The sequence below is a fragment of the Hemitrygon akajei genome, chromosome 26, assembly GCF_048418815.1.
Source record: "Hemitrygon akajei chromosome 26, sHemAka1.3, whole genome shotgun sequence".
Classification (NCBI taxonomy): domain Eukaryota; kingdom Metazoa; phylum Chordata; class Chondrichthyes; order Myliobatiformes; family Dasyatidae; genus Hemitrygon; species Hemitrygon akajei.
The window spans coordinates 13,948,705-13,970,661 of record NC_133149.1 but is presented as its reverse complement, the minus strand read 5'-3'; the positions used below and the strand labels follow the sequence as shown (position 1 = coordinate 13,970,661).

The window sequence follows — 21,957 nt, the reverse complement described above, 5'->3', positions numbered from 1 at the left end:
AGCAGGCCATCTACATATTGCAGCATTGTGAATTCAGATGGGAAAACTACATCTGCCAAGTCCTGGAGTGTTCGAGAAAAGACTGTTGGATCTCTCAGTATATCCCTGTAGGAGGCAGGTCCAGTTATGCTGTTTGCCTTGGTTTCTGAGGGTAATCCAGAATATTTTTGAAATCCATCACATACACGTTCCATGCATTCATCAACATTTTTGTCTGTTCTCTGCATGAAGCTGTGTATCTTATGCCAATCTACAATGCGAGGGAAATATTTCCTCAATGCTTCCAGTAAATTAGCGCTCTGTGCATTCAGATCAACATCTTGGGCCTGTCTTGCCCATTCAATATGCTCTCTAGCTTGTTTCCACTTAAACACCCCCAAACAGGCATCCACTACTGTATATACAGTACTGTGCAAAAGTCTGAGGCACATATATATAGCTCAGAAGCCTAAGATTTTTGCACAGTACTGTATATTGTTTAAAATAGGAAGGTGGTTTGGAAACAAAAATAAGAGTATTTAGCATTGTATTAGCTCAGTAGTATTAAATGTTATTTGGTAATTGGAAAGGTCTACATTTGCTACCCTTGCTACATGTACTGGATGTGTGCTTAAGACAATTGCACAGTACTGTATATTATCAACATTTGGAGTATGCCATTTGCTGAGGTTTTCCATCTTATGAATAAATCTTTCTATATCCTCCTTAGGATCTGGAGTCGACTCTACTATAGCCCATAATTCAGAGCTAGATCAAGGTTTAAACTTAATCAGGGGTCCGCCTCGTTCTGGAAATGCCCACATAGAACACAGGCCCACACTAGAGTCATGAGATCTAGTACATTCTGCCACTGGACCTTTATATAGTGAACCAGTACCACCTCCTGTATCCCATTGTTGTTCTCTATATTTCAAAGTGGTAGTCAAAATGTCAGACATTGGCTGGTGCTGCTGGTGCCAACGGTCCCAGATAATCGGGAAGCAGCACCTTGTGTGGGCTCTGTGGTAATAGTAATTTGGGATACATAGGTTTATGCTCATCTAATTTGTCTTCAGATTCTGGTACTGTTTATTTAAGTTGTTTGTTTTCCCCCTTTAAAGCAGACACAATTATCTTTGCCTATTCTTTTTGTATCTTTTCTGTCTCTAGCTTTTATTCATTCTCTCTTTTTTTAACCGGTTTCATCTAACTGTTTCTGTGTATTGCCTTTCCATTGAACAAATGCAGACCACCCTACATTCTTCCCACCTTGTCCTTTCTCTAGTAACACCTCCCAAGTATTCCAAGCGGTCTATATTAAACCTACTGTTAGAAGGAGTCCCTTTTGAACTCAAAGTCCATTCCACGCACTTCCCAGTTGATGCTTTCTGGTCCATAATTTACAAACGTATACCATGCAGAGTCCCCTTAAGGGGATCTGGAACAGTCTTCAATATCAGAGTTCCAATTTCAGTCATTATTAGCCACTTGCGCACAAAGGCATGCACAGAGACACACACGTGTGCGCATACCCTCATACACACAGAATTCCTCCTGTTTTTAAAACATGCTCACCAAATCGTCCTGTGCTTCGTGTGGGCTCCAACCCGGACTACGGTAACCACATACTTTTTCAGTGCTGCAGCTTTCCTATGTCAGCAACTAAGGTGGTGTGCCTTGACTACTGTGCACAGGAGGAAATTGGATTCCAGCAGCAGACTCCGTCCCTTGCTCAAATGTGAGCAGTCTAGAATTTGGGACCAATCGGTGGCTGGGGCTAAATTCTTTACTACCATACAACAAAGTGAAGGGTTAGCTACCTTGGCGGAATCTCCAAGTAATTGTCATCGCCGATAATGAAATAACTAAAAAACTGGGCCCAGAACAAGCACACTCTTATGACTCAAAGCATTACTTTTATTTTACTTGTGCAAAAGAACAGTGTGGTCCCTGTCACCCATACCATTCTTAAGTCTGAACAGAAAAATGCTATTTTTTTTACACAGAATTGGCTTATCAGTTCCTGATGTTGATTATTGTAAGTTGCATATATTTGAATTCTTTGTTCACAAGATCAAACACCGTTCACAATGGAGGTGTTAAAAGTCAATCGAAACTTCAAGCAGACAGTCGATATTTTGAAGTTAATAAAGCCAATAGAGCATTAGTTGTTGGGTATGCTCCACATCCTTCTGTTGTCTTGTCTGTTTCCGCCCCCCATTGTATAAAGGGAAGGTATGTTTTAAGAAGACCTTTCTGGAAAAGACTCACTATAGAGGCCTCGCTTGTTTGCCTTGAGTGCACACTATCTCATCTCTAGTAAGCAGAGGTGTCTCTGGCAGACAACTTCAAAGTTCTCCCTTGACTACAAATGCCCCAGGCTATCTTGCCTTACTGTGACTTCCACAGCAGTGCTGCCTTGCTCTTGTTTTCTAGTGTTTCCACATTATTTGTTTGGTTCCAGTCTTTCCTGTGCATCTGCACACCAGAAACCAATAGTTTCTTTTGAATGTCTGTTGACCATTCTCCTTTGTTTACTTCCAGATTAATAATTGCATTGTCGGTGACTTTGGGAATGTTTCTAATCGAGCTGCTAGGCTTCTTCTCTGGCGTCTCCATGTTCAACAGCACCCAGAGCCTCATTTGTATCCTTCGGACAATAATACAGCATGCAGTATTGATGAAATATTTTGCTGTTAAGAACCAAATTGTTGCCAAATGTTTTAGGAGAAAAGACTGAGTAAAACATAACTATATTCAAAGGTGTTTAACTACCCACAGGAGTCAGAAAATTGATGGGGTAGATGTTGTGAACCTGTTCCTCCAGATGGGGCAGCCTTGAGCTAGACAAATGGTCTCAGGATAATGAGTGCGTCACTGTAAGGCTTAAATAATTAAAAATCATGTGCCTTAACAGTCATTAATCCTTGGAATTCTCTCACCCAGCATGATCTGAATGCAGAGGCATGAGATTCGTTTCAAGGATGAGATAGTTTTTTGGACTATAGGCTAATGGTAGCTTTAGGAATTGAGCAGGAAAGCTGGCTGAAGGCTGAAGATTGGCTTAGCCAGAATCTGGTTGGATGAAGGAGCAGGTTGTTGTTTTCTTTGGCATTCGTTTGTCTGTAACCATGGGCTATCTTATCACTTGCTAGTGTTTGCTGGCTGTAGAATATGATTAAATTCTGCCATAGACACTACAGCACAGAAACAAGCCTATTGGCACATCCAGTCCATGCTAGACTGTTATTTTGCCAAGTTCTATTAACCTGCACCTGTACCATGGTCTTAGGAACATGGCCTTAGTTGAGGGGCCTTCTTGAATAGCCAGCATCCCTCTTTACTGTAGTAATGAATCCTATTTATTGAAATGCTAACTCCTTCTTGCCATCCCTTTCCCACACCTAATGTATGGAAGATTCTCTACCCAAGCATACTGACTTGCCAGTTCTACCCTTTTAACTGTTTCTCTGTGATCAGGGCAATATCATATTCACATGTGCTAATAAACAATCTAAATTCATCCATTTGACTCATCAAACCATTTTAGTTTAGTCATGCATTTTGCCCCCAAGGCTTATTGCACCCATGTCTGCTCTAATTATGGGATTGACTTAGTTTTCCTTTTATATTGAGTTTAGCTGTCCCCTAACAGCTAAGCTACTATGTTCCATTCCCTTGCCAAATTAGTCTGGACTTTCCAACAACACCAGCCAATACAGAGTACAAGAAGGTATATATTATGTCAAAAGAAAAAAATAAAATAGTACCAAATACATTGTATTAAAAATACAGTTACAATCACAAAACCCTGTATTCATAAAATTAAATTAAATCGTAATATTGAAATATAATTTTTGTTATACAGAAAAAAATCTAAATCCATTACCAAAGTCAGAGCTGTTAGGAAAAGCAAGAAAAAAGGGGAAAAAACCCTTATCATATAATAAAACATATTATTGGCCACCATCTGTACTTTTACAACAAATCAGAGGTTTTGAAAATACTCAAAAATGGTCCCCACAATGTATAAAAGTTGTGGCTAGATTCAAAAACTGAGCATTGCATCTTCTCTAAATTTAAGCATGACATAACATCCCTTAACCATTGAGCATGAGTAGGTGGAACAGCATCCTTCCATTTAAGCAAGAATGCCCCCTAGCTATAAGAGAAGTAAAAGCCAAAATATGCAAATCAGGTGTCTCCAAAATAAAGTCTTTTCCTCCAATAATACCGAACAATGTAGTCAAAGGGTTAGGCTTGAAATTTACCTTGAAAAGTGCCGAGGAAGTTTGGAATACTTCCTTTCAGTATCTTTCAAGGCTCGGACATGTCTTCACATGTCCAAAACATGTGAATTCATGAAGCTTCTCCATTATTACATCTATCACAGAAAGGAGATATATCCAAATAAAAACGAGATAGCTTGTCTTTAGACATGTGAGCCCTATGAACCACTTTAAATTGTAAAAGGGAATGACAGGCACATGACGATGAAGTGTTAACCAATTTAAAAATTTCATTCCAAGTTTCCTCAGAAATTGAAGTCTGTAGATCTTGTTCCCAAAGACTTTTAATTTTGTCTATAGGAACGTTTCTCATTCCTAGCAATATACCATAAATATTGGATATTGAATCATTTTAAAAAGGTTTCAAATTTAAAAATTATATCTAATAAGTCCTTATTGGAACTTGAGAACACAGAAAGTCTCTAATTTGTAAATAATGAAAAAAATGACTTTTGGGTAAACTATATTTAGCTGACATTTGCTCAAACGAAAGAAGATTTCCTTCAACAAATCCTGGAAGCATTTAATACCTAATCTATCCCATTCTTTGAAAACTGAATTGGTCATCGGTTTAAAAAAATAGTTAAAACAAATGGGACTAGACAAAGAAAATCTCAATAGACCAAAGAATTTCTTAAATTGTACCCAGATCCTCAAGTATGTTTAACTACCAAGTTTTCAGTTAGTTTACTAAAAGATAAAAGTAGTGAGGATCCGAGAAGAGAGATAATAGAAAATTAATTAACAGAGTTAGCTTCTAAAGAAACCCGTATCGTACTGTTCTCACGGTTAATATATGTCCAAAACATAAGATTTCATATATTGACTGCCCAATAATAAAAACTAAAATTTGGTAAAGTTAAACCTCCATTCTTCTTAGATTTTTGAAGATGAACTTTATTTAGTCGAGAATGTTTGTTTTTCCATATATAAGAAGATATAATAGAATCAAGAGAATCAAAAAAAGATTTAGGAATAAAAACAGATAATGCCTGAAAAAGGTATATAAAACTGTCCCATTATCCAAAAGTCGAAAGACACCTGTCACACTCTCCTTTCAACAACACATTCAACTGAGCTATCCTCGTGTTGTTCCCCTCCAAGCTAAGGATGCCTGACATTAAGTACAAAAGAAGGTTTGGGAGAGCAGTGACTTGGATTTGGCAGCTGCTACAGGACTGTAGGTATATTCTGCTGTGTGGGGAAATTGATTCACGGCAATGGCTGTCTCAGAGTGAAAGCTTCTAATGTCAGGAGGCATGATTTTCAAGTGAGGGGTGAGTTCAGAGATGTGCAGGGCAAGTTTTTTTACATAGAGAGTGGTGGATGTCTGGAATGTGCTGCATGGCAAGATAGTGAAGGCATGTACAATAGAGGTGTTTAAAAGGCTCTTGGGTAGGCACTTGAATATTTGGAGAATGGAGGGATATGGACATTTGCAGGCACAACCAATTAGTTTTGTAAGTATTTAATTGCTAGTTTAATTAGTTCAGCACAACATGGTGGGCTGAAGGGCCTGCTTTTGTGCTGTACTGTTCTGTGTTCTATGTAATATGTGAGTGGTTGAATTAAATGCTCTGGTTTAACCACACGTTGCCCACGTTTTTGTCATCCACATTTCCAACTTGCGAACTGAGTATGAATGATTTTCAGGAACAGGAGGACCCTGTTGTAATTGGAAGTAATCCACAGATTGTGGCCACGGAGGTGCTGCTAGTTAATCTGCAACCTAGCTCCCAAAATTCATAATGCAGGACCCAATCCTCCTTTTTACCTTTGTGATTAGTACCAATGTGACCTTCCTCTGTTAGAATGCTTTGCAACTGTCTGTGACATCATCATCCTAGCACCAGGAAGGCAACACATTGTCCTGGATTCAACTTTGCAGCCACAAAATCTGTCATTCCCTCACTATTGAGTCTCCCATCACTCACCCTTGGACCTCTGCTCCTCTCCCCTTGTACAGCTGAGTTTCCTGTGGTGTTGGAGACTTGCTAGACTCATTATGCAGTACAGTACAGGAGGCCACTACTCTGCCCAGCATTGCTTTGCTTGCATTTTTGGTAAACTGTTCAAATGGATCAATTCCCCAGCATTTGTAATTTCTTAATTTTTGGGAAATGATTGTTGTTATTCTTTATGATTATCAAGTTTTCTCCAACTGATGAAAGGTTGATGTTTAAGGTACAGATAACGTGCTACAAGGATGCTTTTCTAGCAGCAGTTATTGGGTGGGAGTTGGGATGATGAGAGGGGCTGGGGACCACCATAGGGAGAGATGGTCACCTGACTGGCAGATTTAAATATCTATCAATGTATGCATATCTAGGACCTTTGGAGACCGGATTTTACAAGGGAAGTGGGATTATGTCTTGAGGTAGAACTGCTTCCCAGAAAGAAAGTATATTCAGAGTAACAGACACAAAGTGCTAAGTTAACAAATTTCACGTCACATGCCAGTGATAATAAACCTGGTTCTGAGGAACTCAGCAGGTCAGGCAGCATCTATGGAGGGGAATAAGGAGATAATATTTCAGGCCAAGACCCTTCATCAGGACACATCATCTTCATCAGGAATCAGAAAAAAAGTGTAATTTTTAAAGCACTTTTTGAGCAGAAAATTGGGAGAATATTTGAAAGAGAAACAAAAAAATGGGATGATGGGAGAGACTGAGGAATTGGTTTAATTGAATATTTGTACTAAAGTGCCAGTGCATTGATAACAAGTAGAATGGCTGCCTCCTGTGCTGTACGTGTGCGTTGCATCTTAGTCATTCTACATCCGCATATGTGCTTGGATTTTGTGTCTGTTCCTATAGTATCTCAGAAGAACTGAATTTTTTTTTTGGCCACTTTCCTATAAATGTTACCTCAGCTATTGGAGCCCATGGTAGTGCCTCAGCTGCTCTTCTCTTCTTCTTATTTGAACAATGGCCATGCAATACTTACTGGTGGATATTCAGTTTCTGCAGGTAGGTCATAGAGTCATAGAAAACTACAACACAGAAATGGGTCCTTTGACATGTCAAGTCTGTGCCAAACCATTTAAACTGCTTAGTCCCATCGACCTGCAGCTGGACCATAACCCTCCCATCCATGAACCTATCCAAACTTCTCTTAAACATTGAAATTGAGCTCGCAAGCACCACTTGAATTGGCAGCTCGTTCCACACTCTTTTCCCCCCTCTGAGTGAAGAAGTTTCCCCTCATGTTACCCTTAACCAATGACCTCTAGTTTAGTCTCACCCAACCTAAGTAGAAAAAACTTGACTGCAACAGTGGAAAAACAGATTGTTAAAACAGTTAAGATGCAAAGGGATGATTTACTAAGATCATGCATCATTAAATACAGGGAAGATGCTAACCATTAACAAGGAGTGTGCGTATGTGAATACTAGTGTGTTCAAGCATGTGCGCATGCATGCATGTAAGTCTTTGCTAACTGTCTCACTGGTTCTGTGTTGCAATTCTTCCTTGACTTGTGCTGCAGCTGTTACAGCTCATTGCAGTGGTTCCATTTGTCTGTCGTTCTTTGTCTTTGAGAGATGGGAGTGCTGGACCTACTGGTACATCTTTGGATTCTGCAGGTATTTCTGCCCTTCAGAAATAGTTTAGAAAGGTACAGCACAGAAACAGGCCCTTCAGGCTGTCTAGTCTGTGCTGAACCATTTAAACTGCCTAGTCCCATTGACCTGCACTTGGAACATAGCTCACCATACCCCTCCCATCCATGTACCTATCCAAACTTCCCTTAAACATTGAAATCAAGCTCACAAGCACCACTTGCACTGGCAGTTTGTTCCACACTCTCTCAACCCTCTGAAGAAGTTTCTCCTCGTATTCCCCTTAAACATTTCATCTTTGACCCTTAACCAGTGTAGTCTCACCCAACCTGCTTGCTTGCCTGCTTGCCCTATCTATACCCCTCATAATTTTGTAATCAAATCTCCCCCAAATCTTCTACGTTCCAAGGAATAAAGTCCTAACCTATTCGATCTTTCCTTATAATTCAGATCCTCCAGACCCAGCAATATCTTTGTAAATTTTCTCTGTACTCTTTCAACCTTGTTTACATCTTTCCTGTAGGCAGGTGACTAAAATTGCACGCAGTAATCCAAATTAGGCCTCACCAATGTCTTGTATAACTTCAACATAACATCCCATCTCCTGTATGCAGTACTTTGATTTATGAAGGCTAATGTGCCAAAAGCTTTCTTTACGAGCCTATCTACCTGTGATGCCACTTTCAATGAATTATGGGCCTGTATTCCCAGATCATTTTGTTCTACTGCACCCCTCGGTACTGTGTAAGATTTACCCTGGCTGATCCTAGTGAAGTGCAACACCTCGCACTTGTCTGTATTAAATTCCATCTGCCATTTTTCAGCCCACTTTTTCCAACTGAGATAGATCCCTCTGCAAGTCGTGACAGCCTTCTTCACTGTCCACTACAGCCCCAGTCTTGGTGTCATCTGTAAATTTGCTGATCCAGTTTATAGATCGTTGATATAGATGACAAACAACAATGGACCCACTAATCACAGACCTCCAGTCAGCGAGGCAACTATCTACTGCCCACTCTCTGGCTTCTCCCACAAAGCCAATGTTTAATCGAATTTACTACCTCATCTGGAATGCCAAGCAATTGAAACTTCTTGACCAACCTCCCATGTGGGATATTGTCAAAGACCTTGCTGAAGTCCTGAACATCTACTGCCTTGCCTTCAACTTTCCTGGTAACATCCTCGAAAAACCATGCTGACTCTACCTAGTCAGGCCCTGTCTATCAAATACTCATCTTAGAATACCTTCCAATAACTTTCCTACAACTTATGTCAGGCTTACCAGCCTATAATTTCCTGGTGTATTCTTAGAGCCTTTCTTAAACAGCAGAGCAACATTAGTCATCCTCCAATCCTCCGGTTCTTCAAACTGTCGCTAAGGGTTATTTAAATATCTCTTACTCGGGCCCTTGCACTTCCCTCCTACAGGGTCCATAACCTCACTGCTGCTTTGTCTCACTTCTATAGACTCCGTGTCTATTTCATGAGTAAATACAGATGCAAAAAAATGGATTTAAGATCTCCCCTATCCTTTTTGGTTCCATGCATAAGTTATCATTCTGATCTTCCAGAGGACCAATATTGTCACTTGCAGTCCTTTTGCTCTTAACATATCTGTAGAATCCCTTGGGATTCTCCTTCACCTTGTCTGCTAGGGCAATCTCATACCTTCATGTAGCACCTTTTTTTTTGGGTAGCACGGTAGTGTAGTGGTTAGCACAACGCTTTACAGTACAGGTGACCTGGGATCAGTTCCTGACGTTGCCTCTCCATGACTGCATGGGTTTCCTCCGGGTGTTCTGGTTTCCTCCCACAGTCCAAAGATGTACCGGTTGGTAGTTTAATAGGTTGATCATTGTTAATTGTCCTGTAATTAGGCTAGCATTAAATTCGTAGGTTGTTGGGCGACATGACTCGAAGTGCCAGAAGGACCTACTCCACTCTGTATCTCAATAAATAAATCAGTAATTCGGGGCCTCATTATCTCTTGAAAACCAAGGTGTCTTAAACCTGTTACCTTTACATTTTATTATGACAAGCACATACAAGCTCTGTACTCTAAAAATTTCACTTTTGAAGGCCTCCCACTTACAAAGTACACCTTTGCCAGAGAATAGCCAGTCTCAATCCATCCTGATGACATCAAAATTGGCCTTTCTGCAATTTCGAATTCCAGCCTGTGGACCAGACCTATCTTTTTCTATATTTACTTTGAAATTAATGGTATTATGATCAGTAGATGCAAAATTTTCCCCTGCATGAACTTCTGTCATCTGCCCTCCCTCATGCCTTAATAGGAGATCAAGTATCGCACACTCTCTGGGTGGGACTTCTACCTACTTATTAGGAAACTTTCCTGAACACACTTAGCAAACTGTCCTATCTCGTCCTTTTACAGTATGGAATCCCAGTTAATATGTGGAATGTTATAGTCACCTACTATAACAACCTTATCATTTTTGCAACAGTCTGCAATCTCTCTACGAATTTGTTCCTCGAAATCCCATGGACTGTTGGGTAATCTATAATATAGTCCCACTAACGTGTCTATACCTTTTCTTTTACTCAGTTTCACCCATAACTCCTCACTAGGCAAGTTCTCCAGTCTGTTTTGACTGAACTGCGCCATGACATTTTCCCAAATTAATCAGGGAAAATGTCACCCCTCCCCCTTTAATCCTTCCCACTTTGTCATATCCAAAACAACAGAACCACAGAATATTGAGCTGCCAGTCCTGCCACTCCTGTAATCATGTCTCACCAATAGCTACAATATCATAATTCCATGTGTTGATCCATACCCTGAGCTTGTCTGCCAGTCCGTCTTGCATTGAAATATATGCAGCTCAGAACATTAGTCGTACCATGCTCAAACTTATGATCCCTGACTTTGTGTTCTCAACATCATCTGTCTCCATGACCTCCACTATCTTTCCTGGCACTCTGGTTCCCATTCCCTGTAACTCTACTTTAAACCCCACCTGTGCAGCATTAGCAAACCTTCTCGCTAGGATATTGGTCCCCTTCCAGTTCAGGTGCAAACAAGTTTTACCTTCCCTGGAAGAGAATCCAATGATCCAAAAATCTGATGGCCTCCCTTCTATACCAACCCCCTAGCCATGTGTTAAACTGTATGGTCTTCCTTTCTCTGGCCTCACTAGCATGTGGCATGGGTACCAATCTGGAGATCACAACCCTGGAGGTCCTGTCCTTTAACTTAGTACCTAATTCCCTGAGCTCACTTCGCAGGACCTCGTCACTCATCCTACCTGTGTCTTTGGAACCTACATGGACCCCAACCTCTGGCTGCTCACCCTCCCATTTAAGTATGCTGAGGACATGATCTGAGATGTCTCGGACCCTGACACCCAGGAGGCAATGTACCAGCCAGGAACCTCCTTTCTGTTCCCCTAATTAATAAATCCCTTATCACCATAGTTCACCTATTTTGTCCCCTTCCCTTCTGAGTCACAGAGCTAGAGACCTGACTGCTGTGACTTTCCTCTGCTAGGTCACCCCTCCCCAACAGTATCCAAAGTGGTGTATCTTTTGTTGAGGGGGATGGCCTCAGGAGTACTCTACAGATTTCTCCTTCCTGGCTGTCACCCCGTCTCCTGTGTCCTGCACCTTGTGTGTAACTACCTCTCTGTATGTACTGTCTATCACCCCCGAGCCTCCTGAATGATCCGGACTCCATCCAGTTCCAGCTCCAACTCCTTAACGTGGAGTGTTTGAAGCTATAGCTGGATGCACTTCTTGCATTTGAAATCATCAAGGACCTTGGAGGTCTCCCTGCCTTCCCACATCCTGCAAGAGGAACATTCAGCTATCCTGCCTGGCATCCCTTCACCTTCTCTCACTCAAGCCTGTCCTTGCTGAAACCTTGAACAGCTAAAGCCTCAAATAACCAATGTCCACTCCAACAAAGGTCGCTCAGCTTCCCCATACCTTATTTTTTATCTATTTTTGTTAATCAATCCTGACTGCTGATTGGCTACTGTTCAAAATGCCAAACTGCCATGATTTGATGCCTTAAGTACTCAGTTGGTGAGCCTGAGTGAGTTATGTCTTCTCACATTCAGGATTGTGAAAATGGATTATTTAAGTAGTGGACTCTATGGGACAGAATTCTGAAAGGAAAATGAATGTTTTAGAGGTGGGTGTAAATGCATTGTTTAAAAAATGTCTGGATAGGTTTATGGATAGGAGGTTGAGAAGGATGTGGGCCAAATGCAGGCAGATTGGACTTGTTTGGGGAGGCACCTTGGTCATCAGGGATGAGTTGGACCTTTGTATCTGAATAAAATATGGGTTATGACAACACCTATTAGAACTGGTGTGAAGGTTCAAGAAAGAGTGCAGATAAGATTGAATGGAGTTGTTTCAGGGTTAAAGGAATTCTGTTCAACATTGAATTCTCCAGTTTCAAGTAACCTGCACTCCTCCTCTTGTCTCCTGATCTACCCAGGTCCTTGTTTGAAAACCCAACCCCTCTCACTGTTTCAATCTGTTCAACAACCCCACCCTCCTCTCCAAATCTGGTTCTCTTTAAAACACTTCTCAGATTCTACTCTCTGTGTTGTCATCATGAATCACCCCTCCCTTATCCAGTTCCATCCATCAGCATATCATACAGCACAGCAACAGATTCTTCTGCCCACAATATTCTGCCAAACTAATTAAACTAATAATTAAATGCTTGACTGAACTATTTTTTTTGCCTACACAATGTTCATATCTTTCCATTCTCTGCACATTCACATGCCTGAGTTTCCTAAAACCCATTATTGTTTTTGCCTCTACCACCATGCATGGCAGTGCATTCCAGGCACCCATCACTGTCTGTGTGGGGGAAAAACTTACGCCAGGCATCTCCTTGGAACTTGCCTCATCTCACTTAAACATATGCCTTCTGATTTATAGATTTTACCTCTGAGAAAAAGATACCAGTTCTCCACTCTATCTTTGCCTCACATAATCTTATAGACTTGTATTAGGTTTCCCCTTAGCCTCAACTGCTTCAGAGAAATCAACCCAAATTTGTCCAACCTCTCCTCACAGTACATTCTCTCTAATCCTGGAAGCATCCTAGTGAACCTCTTCTGCATCCTCTCCACAGCGTTCTCATCCTTCCTATAATGGGGCGACTAGAATTGATGTGGCTTAACCAGAGTTATATAATGCTGTACTTTAATGTCCTGACTCTTGAACTCCGTGACTCGACCAATAAAGGCAAACATGTCATATGTCTTTATCAGCCATGTACAGCCGCTTTCAGTCAAGTATAGATTTGGACATCAAGATCCCTCTTTACATTGATCCTGTTAGGGATTCTGCCATTGGCTTTATATTTGATCTCCTAAATTTCAACATCTCACACATGGCCTGATTAAACTCCATCTGCTATTTGTCTGCCCATATCTGCAACTGATCTGTATCGTGCTGTATCATTTGGCAACCTACAATGCTATCCACAGTGTCACCTTTGTGACACTTGCTAACCCACCAGTTTGCATTGTCATCCAGCTTATTCATATGCCATATATCACAAACAGAGGTTCCATTATGGATTCTTCCTTCAACTAGTGCAAGACTGTTGGCCACTACCTTTTGTCTTCAATGGGCAAGCCAATTCTCAATCCAAATGGCCAGGTTGCTTTGGATCCCGTGCACCTTAATCAGCTGAATGAGTCTCCATGAATGACCTTGTGTAACACCTTACTACAACTTCAAAGCTCTACTTTCCTCAATCACCTTTGCCACCTCCTCAAAGGACTCTCGATCTGCCCCATATAAAGCCGTGCTGACTGTCCCAAATTAGGCTGTGCTTTTCCAAATGTCAATAAATTCTATCCCTACAACTTCCCTACCATTGACGTGAGACTCATCTGTCTCTAGTTTTCATGATTCTTCCCATTTCTGCTTTTGAATGGTGGAGTACCATTGACTATTCACCAGTCTTCTGGGATCTCACCAGTGGCAAGAGAGGACACAAAGATCTTGATCAAGATCTCAGCAATCTCATCTCTTTCAATTTCCTGGATATATCCCACCAGGCCCTGGGGACTTGTTCACCTTAATTTTCTTTAAGAGGCCCAACACTATCTTTACCTTACACTCCACACTGATCTCATTATGCTCCACATTCATCTCCCTGGTTAATGTTGATGCGTTTAGGACATCACCTACACCTTCCACATGTTCTCTCCATTATCCTTGAAATGGTCCTACCCTCTCTCTAGTTTTTCTCTTGTTCCTGATGCCTTGTAATAGAATGCCTTGTAATTCTCCTTTGTCCTAGTTGTCAAGAACTTTCCATGGCCCCTCCTGGCTCTCCATATTCTCTTTTAACTTCTGTATAACCCTCAAGGATTCTGTTTGATCGTAGCTTCCTAAACCTTACATACATTTCCTTTTTCTTCTTGACTAATCACACTACCCCTTCCACAGAAGAGGTGTACTCTCCTATCTGGTATCTACAATTGCTTGGCAGCCATTGCCTCCCACTATACTGTCTTCTCTCTATACTCTCAGTCCTGATGCAGGATCTTGACCTAAATCATTGACCATCCCCTTGTCTCCACAGATGCTGCCTGAACCACTGAGTACTTCCAGCAACTAGTTTTTTGCTCCATATCCCAGGATCTGTAGACCCATACATCTGTTTAATTCTGTACTTCTCTATAATTCCAAAATTGATATCAGTGAATATAGTAGAAACCAAACACTTACTGTGCACCTTGTAATAACTTCCAACTAGGCGCACTTTATAGGGGATTCTTCCAGCAACTGTCACGTAACCCATGGTGTTATTATTGTACCATTTATTCTGCTAACTTTTTACCCATGTCCATTTTCAGCTGTGGAAGCTTCTTATTCTGATATTACATGGTCTGTCTGCTTATTTTTCAGTGTGTTCCCAGCATGTATTGAAATTGTCCTCATGATTGCAGTATTTGGGCTGAAGAAGAAACCATTTTGATCACCCTGTACATCCTCCCTAAACAAACTGGAGTTTGGCCCTGGAATGGCAGTAGAAGATCACTTAAAATGCAGTGTGCATTTGACAATGGGTATTAACAACATTTATAGAACTTCAACATTTGACCAAATTATGTTACATGGATTTCTCTTACTCTATTATGGACCTTATAGTCTCCGAGACAAAACATGTCGTCCTCTATTATAGACTGTGTGCATCAATGTCTCCATGATAAAGTATGTGTTACTCTTTTTTACTTTTCCAGAATGTACAGCTTGTATGTGAAATTTTCCTGTCTTTTTCCCCATTACAGAACTGTTACAAGAATCTCACCTCTTGTAATAATGATCAGTGAGGCACAGAGAATCTGTATTTACCAACAAGTAACTTATTATTTCAACTAAAACACACATGGGTTAATACTCTGTCTGCCTGTGTGCACCCTACTAGAACCCCTGACACTCCATGAAGAGTCAATGAAGAGAAAGGATATTACTCAGGAAAGGAGTCTACACTGGCCAGGCGTTCCTCGTGGTCCCGATCTCCATGTGTCCGTGGGGTCCTCCTTATCCGCGATGGTTGGTCTCTGGCCGCTGGAGAGTTATCACCCCTGTGTATTTGGACCTCCTGAGTTTTATACTGTTTCTCATCAATTGAACCATTGGATCTCCATCCCATTGGCTCAAGGTCACCTGACCTACCTGGGTCACCTTCTTACTGGTCATTGTACAGGGCTACAGCCGACATTGTTCCATGGCTCTGCCCACCCCAGCCTTGTGTATTTGTGTCTTTACGTTCTGACTGGTCCAAGCCAGTTAAATGAGGCAACCCAGACAGAGTCTAACAAGATCACTGATTGCAGGTCTGGCATTTTACATAACAAGTAGAGTAGTAGATGTAGTGTATATGGATTTCAGCAAGGCATTTGATAAGGTACCCCATGCAAGGTTTATTGAGCAAGTAAGGAAGCATGGAATCCAAGGGGACATTGCTTTGTGGGTCCAGAACTGGCTTGCCCACAGAAGGCAAAAAGTGGTTGTAGATGGGTCATATTCTGCATGGAGGTTGGTGTCCAGTGGTGTGCCTCAGGGATCTGTTCTGGGACCTCTTTTCGTGATTTTTATAAATAACCTGGATGAGGAAGTGGAGTGATGGGTTAGTAAGTTTGCTGATGACACAAAGGTTGGAGGTGGAGGGCTATCAGAGGTTACAGTGAGACATTGATAGGATGCAGAACTGGGCTAAGAAGTGACAGATAGAGTTCAACCCAGATAAGTGTGAGGTGGTTCATTTTGGTAGGTCAAATATGAGGGAGAATATAGTATTAATGGTAAGACTTTTGGCAGTGTGGAGGATCAGAGGGATCTTGGGGTCCATGTCCATAGGACACTTAAAGGTGCTGCGCAGGTTGATTGTGTGGTTAAGGCTGAATACGGTGTATTGGCCTTCATCAATTGTGGGACTGAGTTTAAGAGTCGAGAGATAATGTTGCAGCTATATAGGACCCTGGTCAGACCCCACTTGGAGTACTGTGCTCAGTTCTGGTCACCTCACTACAGGAAGGATGTGGAAACTATAGAAAAGGTGCAGAGGAGATTTACAAGGATATTGCCTGGATTGGGGAGCATGCCTTATGAGAATAGGTTGAGTGAACTTGGCCTTTTCTCCTTGGAGAGAAGGAGGATGAGAGGTGACCTGATAGAGGGGTATAAGATGATGAGAGGCATTGATCGTGTGGATAGTCAGAGGCTTTTTCCTAGGGCTGAAATGGTTTCCACAAGAGGACACAGGTTTAAGGTGCTGGGGAGAAGGTACAGAGGAGATGTCAGGGGTAAGTTTTTTTACTCAGAGAGTGGTGAGTGCGTGGAATGAGCTGCCGGCAATGGTGGAGGAGGCAGATATGATAGGGTCTTTTAAGAGGTTTTTAGATAGGTACATGGAGCTTAGTAAAATAGAGGGCTATAGGTAAGCCTAGTAATTTCTAAGGTAGGGACGTGTGTGGCACAACTTTGTGGGCCGAAGGGCCTGTATTTTTCTATGTTTCTATGATCCCACTTCTCTTGATCTCACTGCTTCCAGGTTGATTGCAGTGACATCTAATAAACTTAGATCCCACAAAGCACTTATTCGTTACAATGCGGTGGTTTAATTCTTTGTTGAAATTTTTAAAAACAGCAAAAATTCATTCTAAACAACACTTAAAGGTTCTCGAGCAGCTGCCATTACAGTAAACATTCAATCAGCCAATGAGAGCGTTTATGCTCTGAGCCACTCATAGCCAATTACATATTATGCTTTGCCTTCCCCGTGCATGTAAATGTTCTTGCTCCCTCGCTAATTTATTCCATTTGTTTTCATCCATAATGTCCGGAAAACTGCCTGCAACTTCCAGTGAGGGTAGTACATCTAAGATGTCTAGGAAAAGCATGGATGTGAAACTGTAAGTGATACGGCATTTAGAAGCTGGTGAGCGTCAGGTTGATGTTGGCACCTCTTTGAAATTGGTTACATTGATGAACAGAACAATTATAAAAAATGCAGAGAAGATGAAGGCTGCAACAATGACCTCAAAGTTATCATCAATGAAGGTGACTCATTCAAGGAGCTATTTGCTTGAAAAAGAAATGGAAAATAGACTAAGTATATGGGTGGATGACCAAACACAATGAAACATGCCCCTATTCCAGCTGATAATATTGGGAAAAGGCAAGAAGCCTCTTCAATCATATTCTTGAAGAAGAAGATACGTCAGTAACATTCACAGCCAGCAGAGGTTGGTTTGATAGATTTAAACAGCGTAGTAACTTCCATAGTATATGTATCTGTGGTGAAGTGGCTAGTGCAAACAGCAAGCAGCCCAGGATTTTCCTGCAGCTCTGAAAGCTTTAATCAAAAATGATGATTATCCTCCCGACGTCTTCAATGTGCATGAAATGGGCCTATTTTGAACTAGATAAAAACACAAAATGCTGGCAGAACTCAGCAGGCCAGACAGCATCTATGGGAGGAGGTAGTGACGACGTTTCGGGCCGAAACCCTTCATCAGGAGTGAAGTAACATGGGATGGTCGAGGGGGGATAAGAAGTGGGGGGAGGGATAAAGTAGAGAGCTAGGAAGTGATAGGCTGGAGGGAAATGGGCTGGGGGGAAGGTGGAGAATTATGGGAAATAAAAGAGAAAGAAAGGTAGGGCTGGGGGGAGATTATAGTGAGGGGGGAAAAAGAGAAAGAGAACTAGACTAAAATAATAGATAGGGATGGGGGTAGGCAGGGGTATCAACGGAGGTCTGTGAGTTGAATGTTCATGCCGGCAGGTAAGAGGCTACCTAGGCGGGAGATAAGGTATTGCTCCATCGACCTGCGTGTGGCCTCATTTTGACGGTAGAGAAGGCCATGGACAGACATGCTGGAGTGGGAGTGGTCTGTGGAATTGAAGTGTGTGGCCACAGGGAGATCCCGCCACTGCTGGAGGACTGAGCGCCGGTGTTCGACGAAACGGTCTCCCAGTCTGCGGCGGGTCTCCCCAATGTATAAATGGCCACATCGGGAGCACCGGATACAGTATATCACCCCAGTTGACTTGCAGGTGAAGTGGTGCCTCACCTGAAAGGACTGTCTGGGGCCTGGGATGGTGGTGAGGGAAGAAGTGTGGGGGCAGGTGTAGCACTTCTTCCGTTTGCAGGGATGAGTGCCCGGAGGGAGGTCGGTGGGGAGGGATGGGGGGGGATGAATGGACAAGGGAGTCGCATAGGGAGCGAACCCTGCGGAAAGCCGAGAGTGGGGGGGAGGGGAAGATGTGGCTGGTGGTGGGATCACGTAGGAGGTGGCAGAAGTTACGGAGGATTATACGTTGGATCTGTAGGCTGGTAGGGTGATAGGTGAGGACCAGGGGACTCTAACCCTGGTGGGCTGGCGGGGGGATGGGGTGCGGGCAGAGGTGCGTGAAATACGGGAGACGTGATGAAGGGCAGAGTTGATAGTGGACAAAGGGAAGTCCCTTTCTTTAAAAAAGGAAAACATCTCCTTTGTCCTAGAATGAAAGGCCTCATCCTGAGAGCAGATGCGGCGGAGGCGAAGGAATTGAGAGAAAGGGATAGCATTTTTGCAGGAGGCAGGTTGGGAGGAGGAATAGTCTAGGTAGCTGTGGGAGTTAGTAGGTTTGTACTAGATGTTGGTGGATAGGCTGTCTCCAGAGATAGAAACAGAAAGATCTAGAAAGGGGAGGGAGGTGTCGGAAATAGACCAGGTGAATTTGAGGGCGGGGTGAAAGTTGGAGGCGAAGTTAATGAAGTCGACGAGCTCAGCATGTGTGCAGGAAGCAGCACCGATGCAGTCGTCAATATAACGTAAGAAAAGAGGAGGACAGATACCAGTGTAAAAATGTCAAAATGAGGCCACACGCAGGTCGATGGAGCAATACCTTATCTCCCACCTAGGTAGCCTCCTACCTGCTGGCATGAACATCCAACTCACAGACCTCCGTTGATACCCCTGCCTACCCCCATCCCTATCTATTATTTTAGTCTGGTTCTCTTTCTCTCTCTTTTTTCCCCCCTATCACTTCCTAGCTCTCTACTTTATCCCTCCCCCCACTTCTTATCCCCCCTCGACCATCCCATGTTACTTCACTCCTGATGAAGGGTTTCAGCCCGAAACGTCGTCACTACCTCCTCCCATAGATGCTGTCTGGCCTGCTGAGTTCTGCCAGCATTTTGTGTTTTTATTTATTTCCAGCATCTGAAGATTCACTCGTGTTGCCTATTTTGAACTAGAATGCCTTCTTGTACTTTCATCTCCTGAGTAGAGAAGCACTCATCTGGGTTCAAGGCTCAACGGAATGATTAACACCCTTGCTAGGAGGCAATGCTAAAGGTGACTTTAAGTTAAAGGCTATGATTGTGGATCACTCTGAAACACTATGAGCAATGAAAGGCATTTTAAAGTCAAGTCCACCAGTGATTTGGAAATCAAACAAGAAAGCCTGGGTGATGATTAAAGTTTTCCAAAATTGGTTTGTTTCCCATTTTTGTCCAGCAGTGAAGTGGTATTGTGAGAAGTATGACCTTGAACCTAAAGCATTCTTGGTGCTTGATAATGCCACATGCCACCCTGAGAATCTCGACATGCTTCGGATCTGCATTCCTTTGGAAGTGGTTTGCCTTCCACCCAACACCAATTAATTACTCCAACCAATGGATCAAGAAGTGACATTGAATTTTAAAGAGCAAACACAAGGAAATCTGCAGATGTTGGAAATTCAAACAACACACACAAAATGCTGGTGGAACACAGCAGGCTGGGCAGCATCTATAAGGAGAAGCACTGTCGATGTTTCGGGCTGACACCCTTCAATGAAGCATACAATGATGTCCTAGGATTTCAGGCAGAATCAGTCATCCAAAACATCACTGAACTTGCGAATGAAGTGGGATTAGAGGATGTTAATGATGACGATATTGAAGAATTGCAGCGCTCTCATGGAGAGAGCCTTAATAACAAAGAGCTTCAAGAATTGGCAGTGCAATGCATCCTGGTGAATCTGAGGACACGGATGGAGAAGAGGAAACACCAGCAAGAAACCACACCAACACTAGCATCACCACGATCACACAAATGGACCAGTTCATCGATAATGACCCTGACTGGGAGCAAAACAATAAGGAAGGCAAAGAGAGGTGTTCTCGACATGATTTCCTGCTAAGAGGAAGATCCACAGCCTGGTTCCTCCTCTAAGATGTAACCACCACCCCCGAGGGATGAGAGAGGAACAAGACTAGATGCTTAATGTTTCAGAGCTTTGATGTTTTAGAAAAAAATAGGGAAGTAAAAGATTGTGGGGAGTTGCAATATTAATCAGGGGCAATATCACAGCTGCACTCGGGAAGTGAGTCTATATGGGTAGAACTCGATGACTTGCCTAAAAACAGCTGCTCCTAATTAACTCCCCCTAGTCCAATTTAATACTCTCCCACAAGGTCCATACTTACCTATAGCTAAAAACTTGTGATTACTGTTTCCTCAATGTGCTGTCACTGAAAGTTTAGTTACCTGACCAGGCTTATCACCCAGCACAGGTCCAGTGTGACTCTTTTTCTCTTTGGAATATGTACATACTGATTTAAGAAACCCTCCTAGATGCATCTAACTTATTCTGCCTTATCTAAACCTCTTGTATTAGGAGGTCCCAGTCTACGTTAGGGAAGTTGAAGTCACCCACGACAACAACCCTGTTGGCTTTTACACCTTTCCCTAATCTGTCTGTTCCTCAATGTGCCAGTGGCTTTTGGGAAGTCCATTGTAGTACAATCCCATCAGTGGCTGCATTTTTCTTACTTTTGAGAAGATTGGAATGAAGGTGCAATAGTGCAGACAGGAGAAAGTTCTTCACATGGAGATTTGTGACTGTAAACTTCACTCCCAGGACTAGTAGCTGAAACAAAAAGCATGCAGCATACCTGATTATATTGGCTGCTTTGATGAAGGAAAACAAGATCAGGGAGTGCATGGGTGAGTGTAATTGAAAATGACAGGGTAGACAGCATTGGAGTAGCAAGCAGACTGCCCTGCCTTTTAGTTGTACTTAGAACTGTGTAGCACAGGCACACATGTACTGTACAACTAGAGATTTTACTCTTCCATGACAGAGAAGCAATTGCTTATTTGAGAATAACCAGACTGTTTCTTTGGAATTTGATTTTAAAGAAATTGAACCAGAGTGCTTTTTGTTGTTTCAAATAAACCTAATATTTTTAGTGTTGAATGCTGGCATATTGTTTAAACATAAACACACAGAGAAAGAAACCATAAAGCATATTTATGTTGGCACTTGGAAAAGTTAACCAACTAACCTGGATGCTGCACATTCTCTTCACTGCAGATAATTTGGTTTTCCTTCAGGCACTAAATCTGAATCCAGTTTCCACATTGATTTCCAAGTCAGGATGGTGTGTGACTTAGATGGAAACATGACGCCCTTGCCCTTCATTGTGGTAAAGGCCACAGGTTCAACCATTACTGTTGGCGTAGTCTGCTTCTTGGCCTGGAGTCATGTCAAGTGAATACTGGAGTTGTAGTCAAGTGGGGAATATTGTTGCTTGTAGTTGACTGAGATTGTGGGCTCCCTTTTACTATGGGATCCCCAATCTC

At 42.3% G+C, this 21,957-nt stretch overlaps 1 protein-coding gene across 5 annotated transcripts in view; it reads left to right on the top strand.

Moving 5' to 3' along the window:
• The window catches only part of LOC140716759 (transmembrane protein 107-like), a 46,169-nt gene extending 28,389 nt beyond the window's left edge, over nucleotides 1–17,780 (top strand). For 3 of the 5 annotated variants that reach the window (XM_073029592.1, XM_073029591.1, XM_073029590.1), the window contains exons 4-6: nucleotides 2,524–2,624; nucleotides 7,759–7,855; nucleotides 15,127–17,780. In XM_073029592.1, the coding sequence (XP_072885693.1) occupies nucleotides 2,524–2,624; nucleotides 7,759–7,855; nucleotides 15,127–15,217 (289 nt within the window). In that variant the 3' untranslated portion in view covers nucleotides 15,218–17,780. Of the gene's footprint in view, nucleotides 1–2,523; nucleotides 2,625–7,143; nucleotides 7,241–7,758; nucleotides 7,856–14,743; nucleotides 15,065–15,126 lie in introns of those variants that run through there. The other 2 variants (XM_073029594.1, XM_073029593.1) reach the window with 2 other exon arrangements.
• Nucleotides 17,781–21,957: the final 4,177 nt, after the last annotated feature.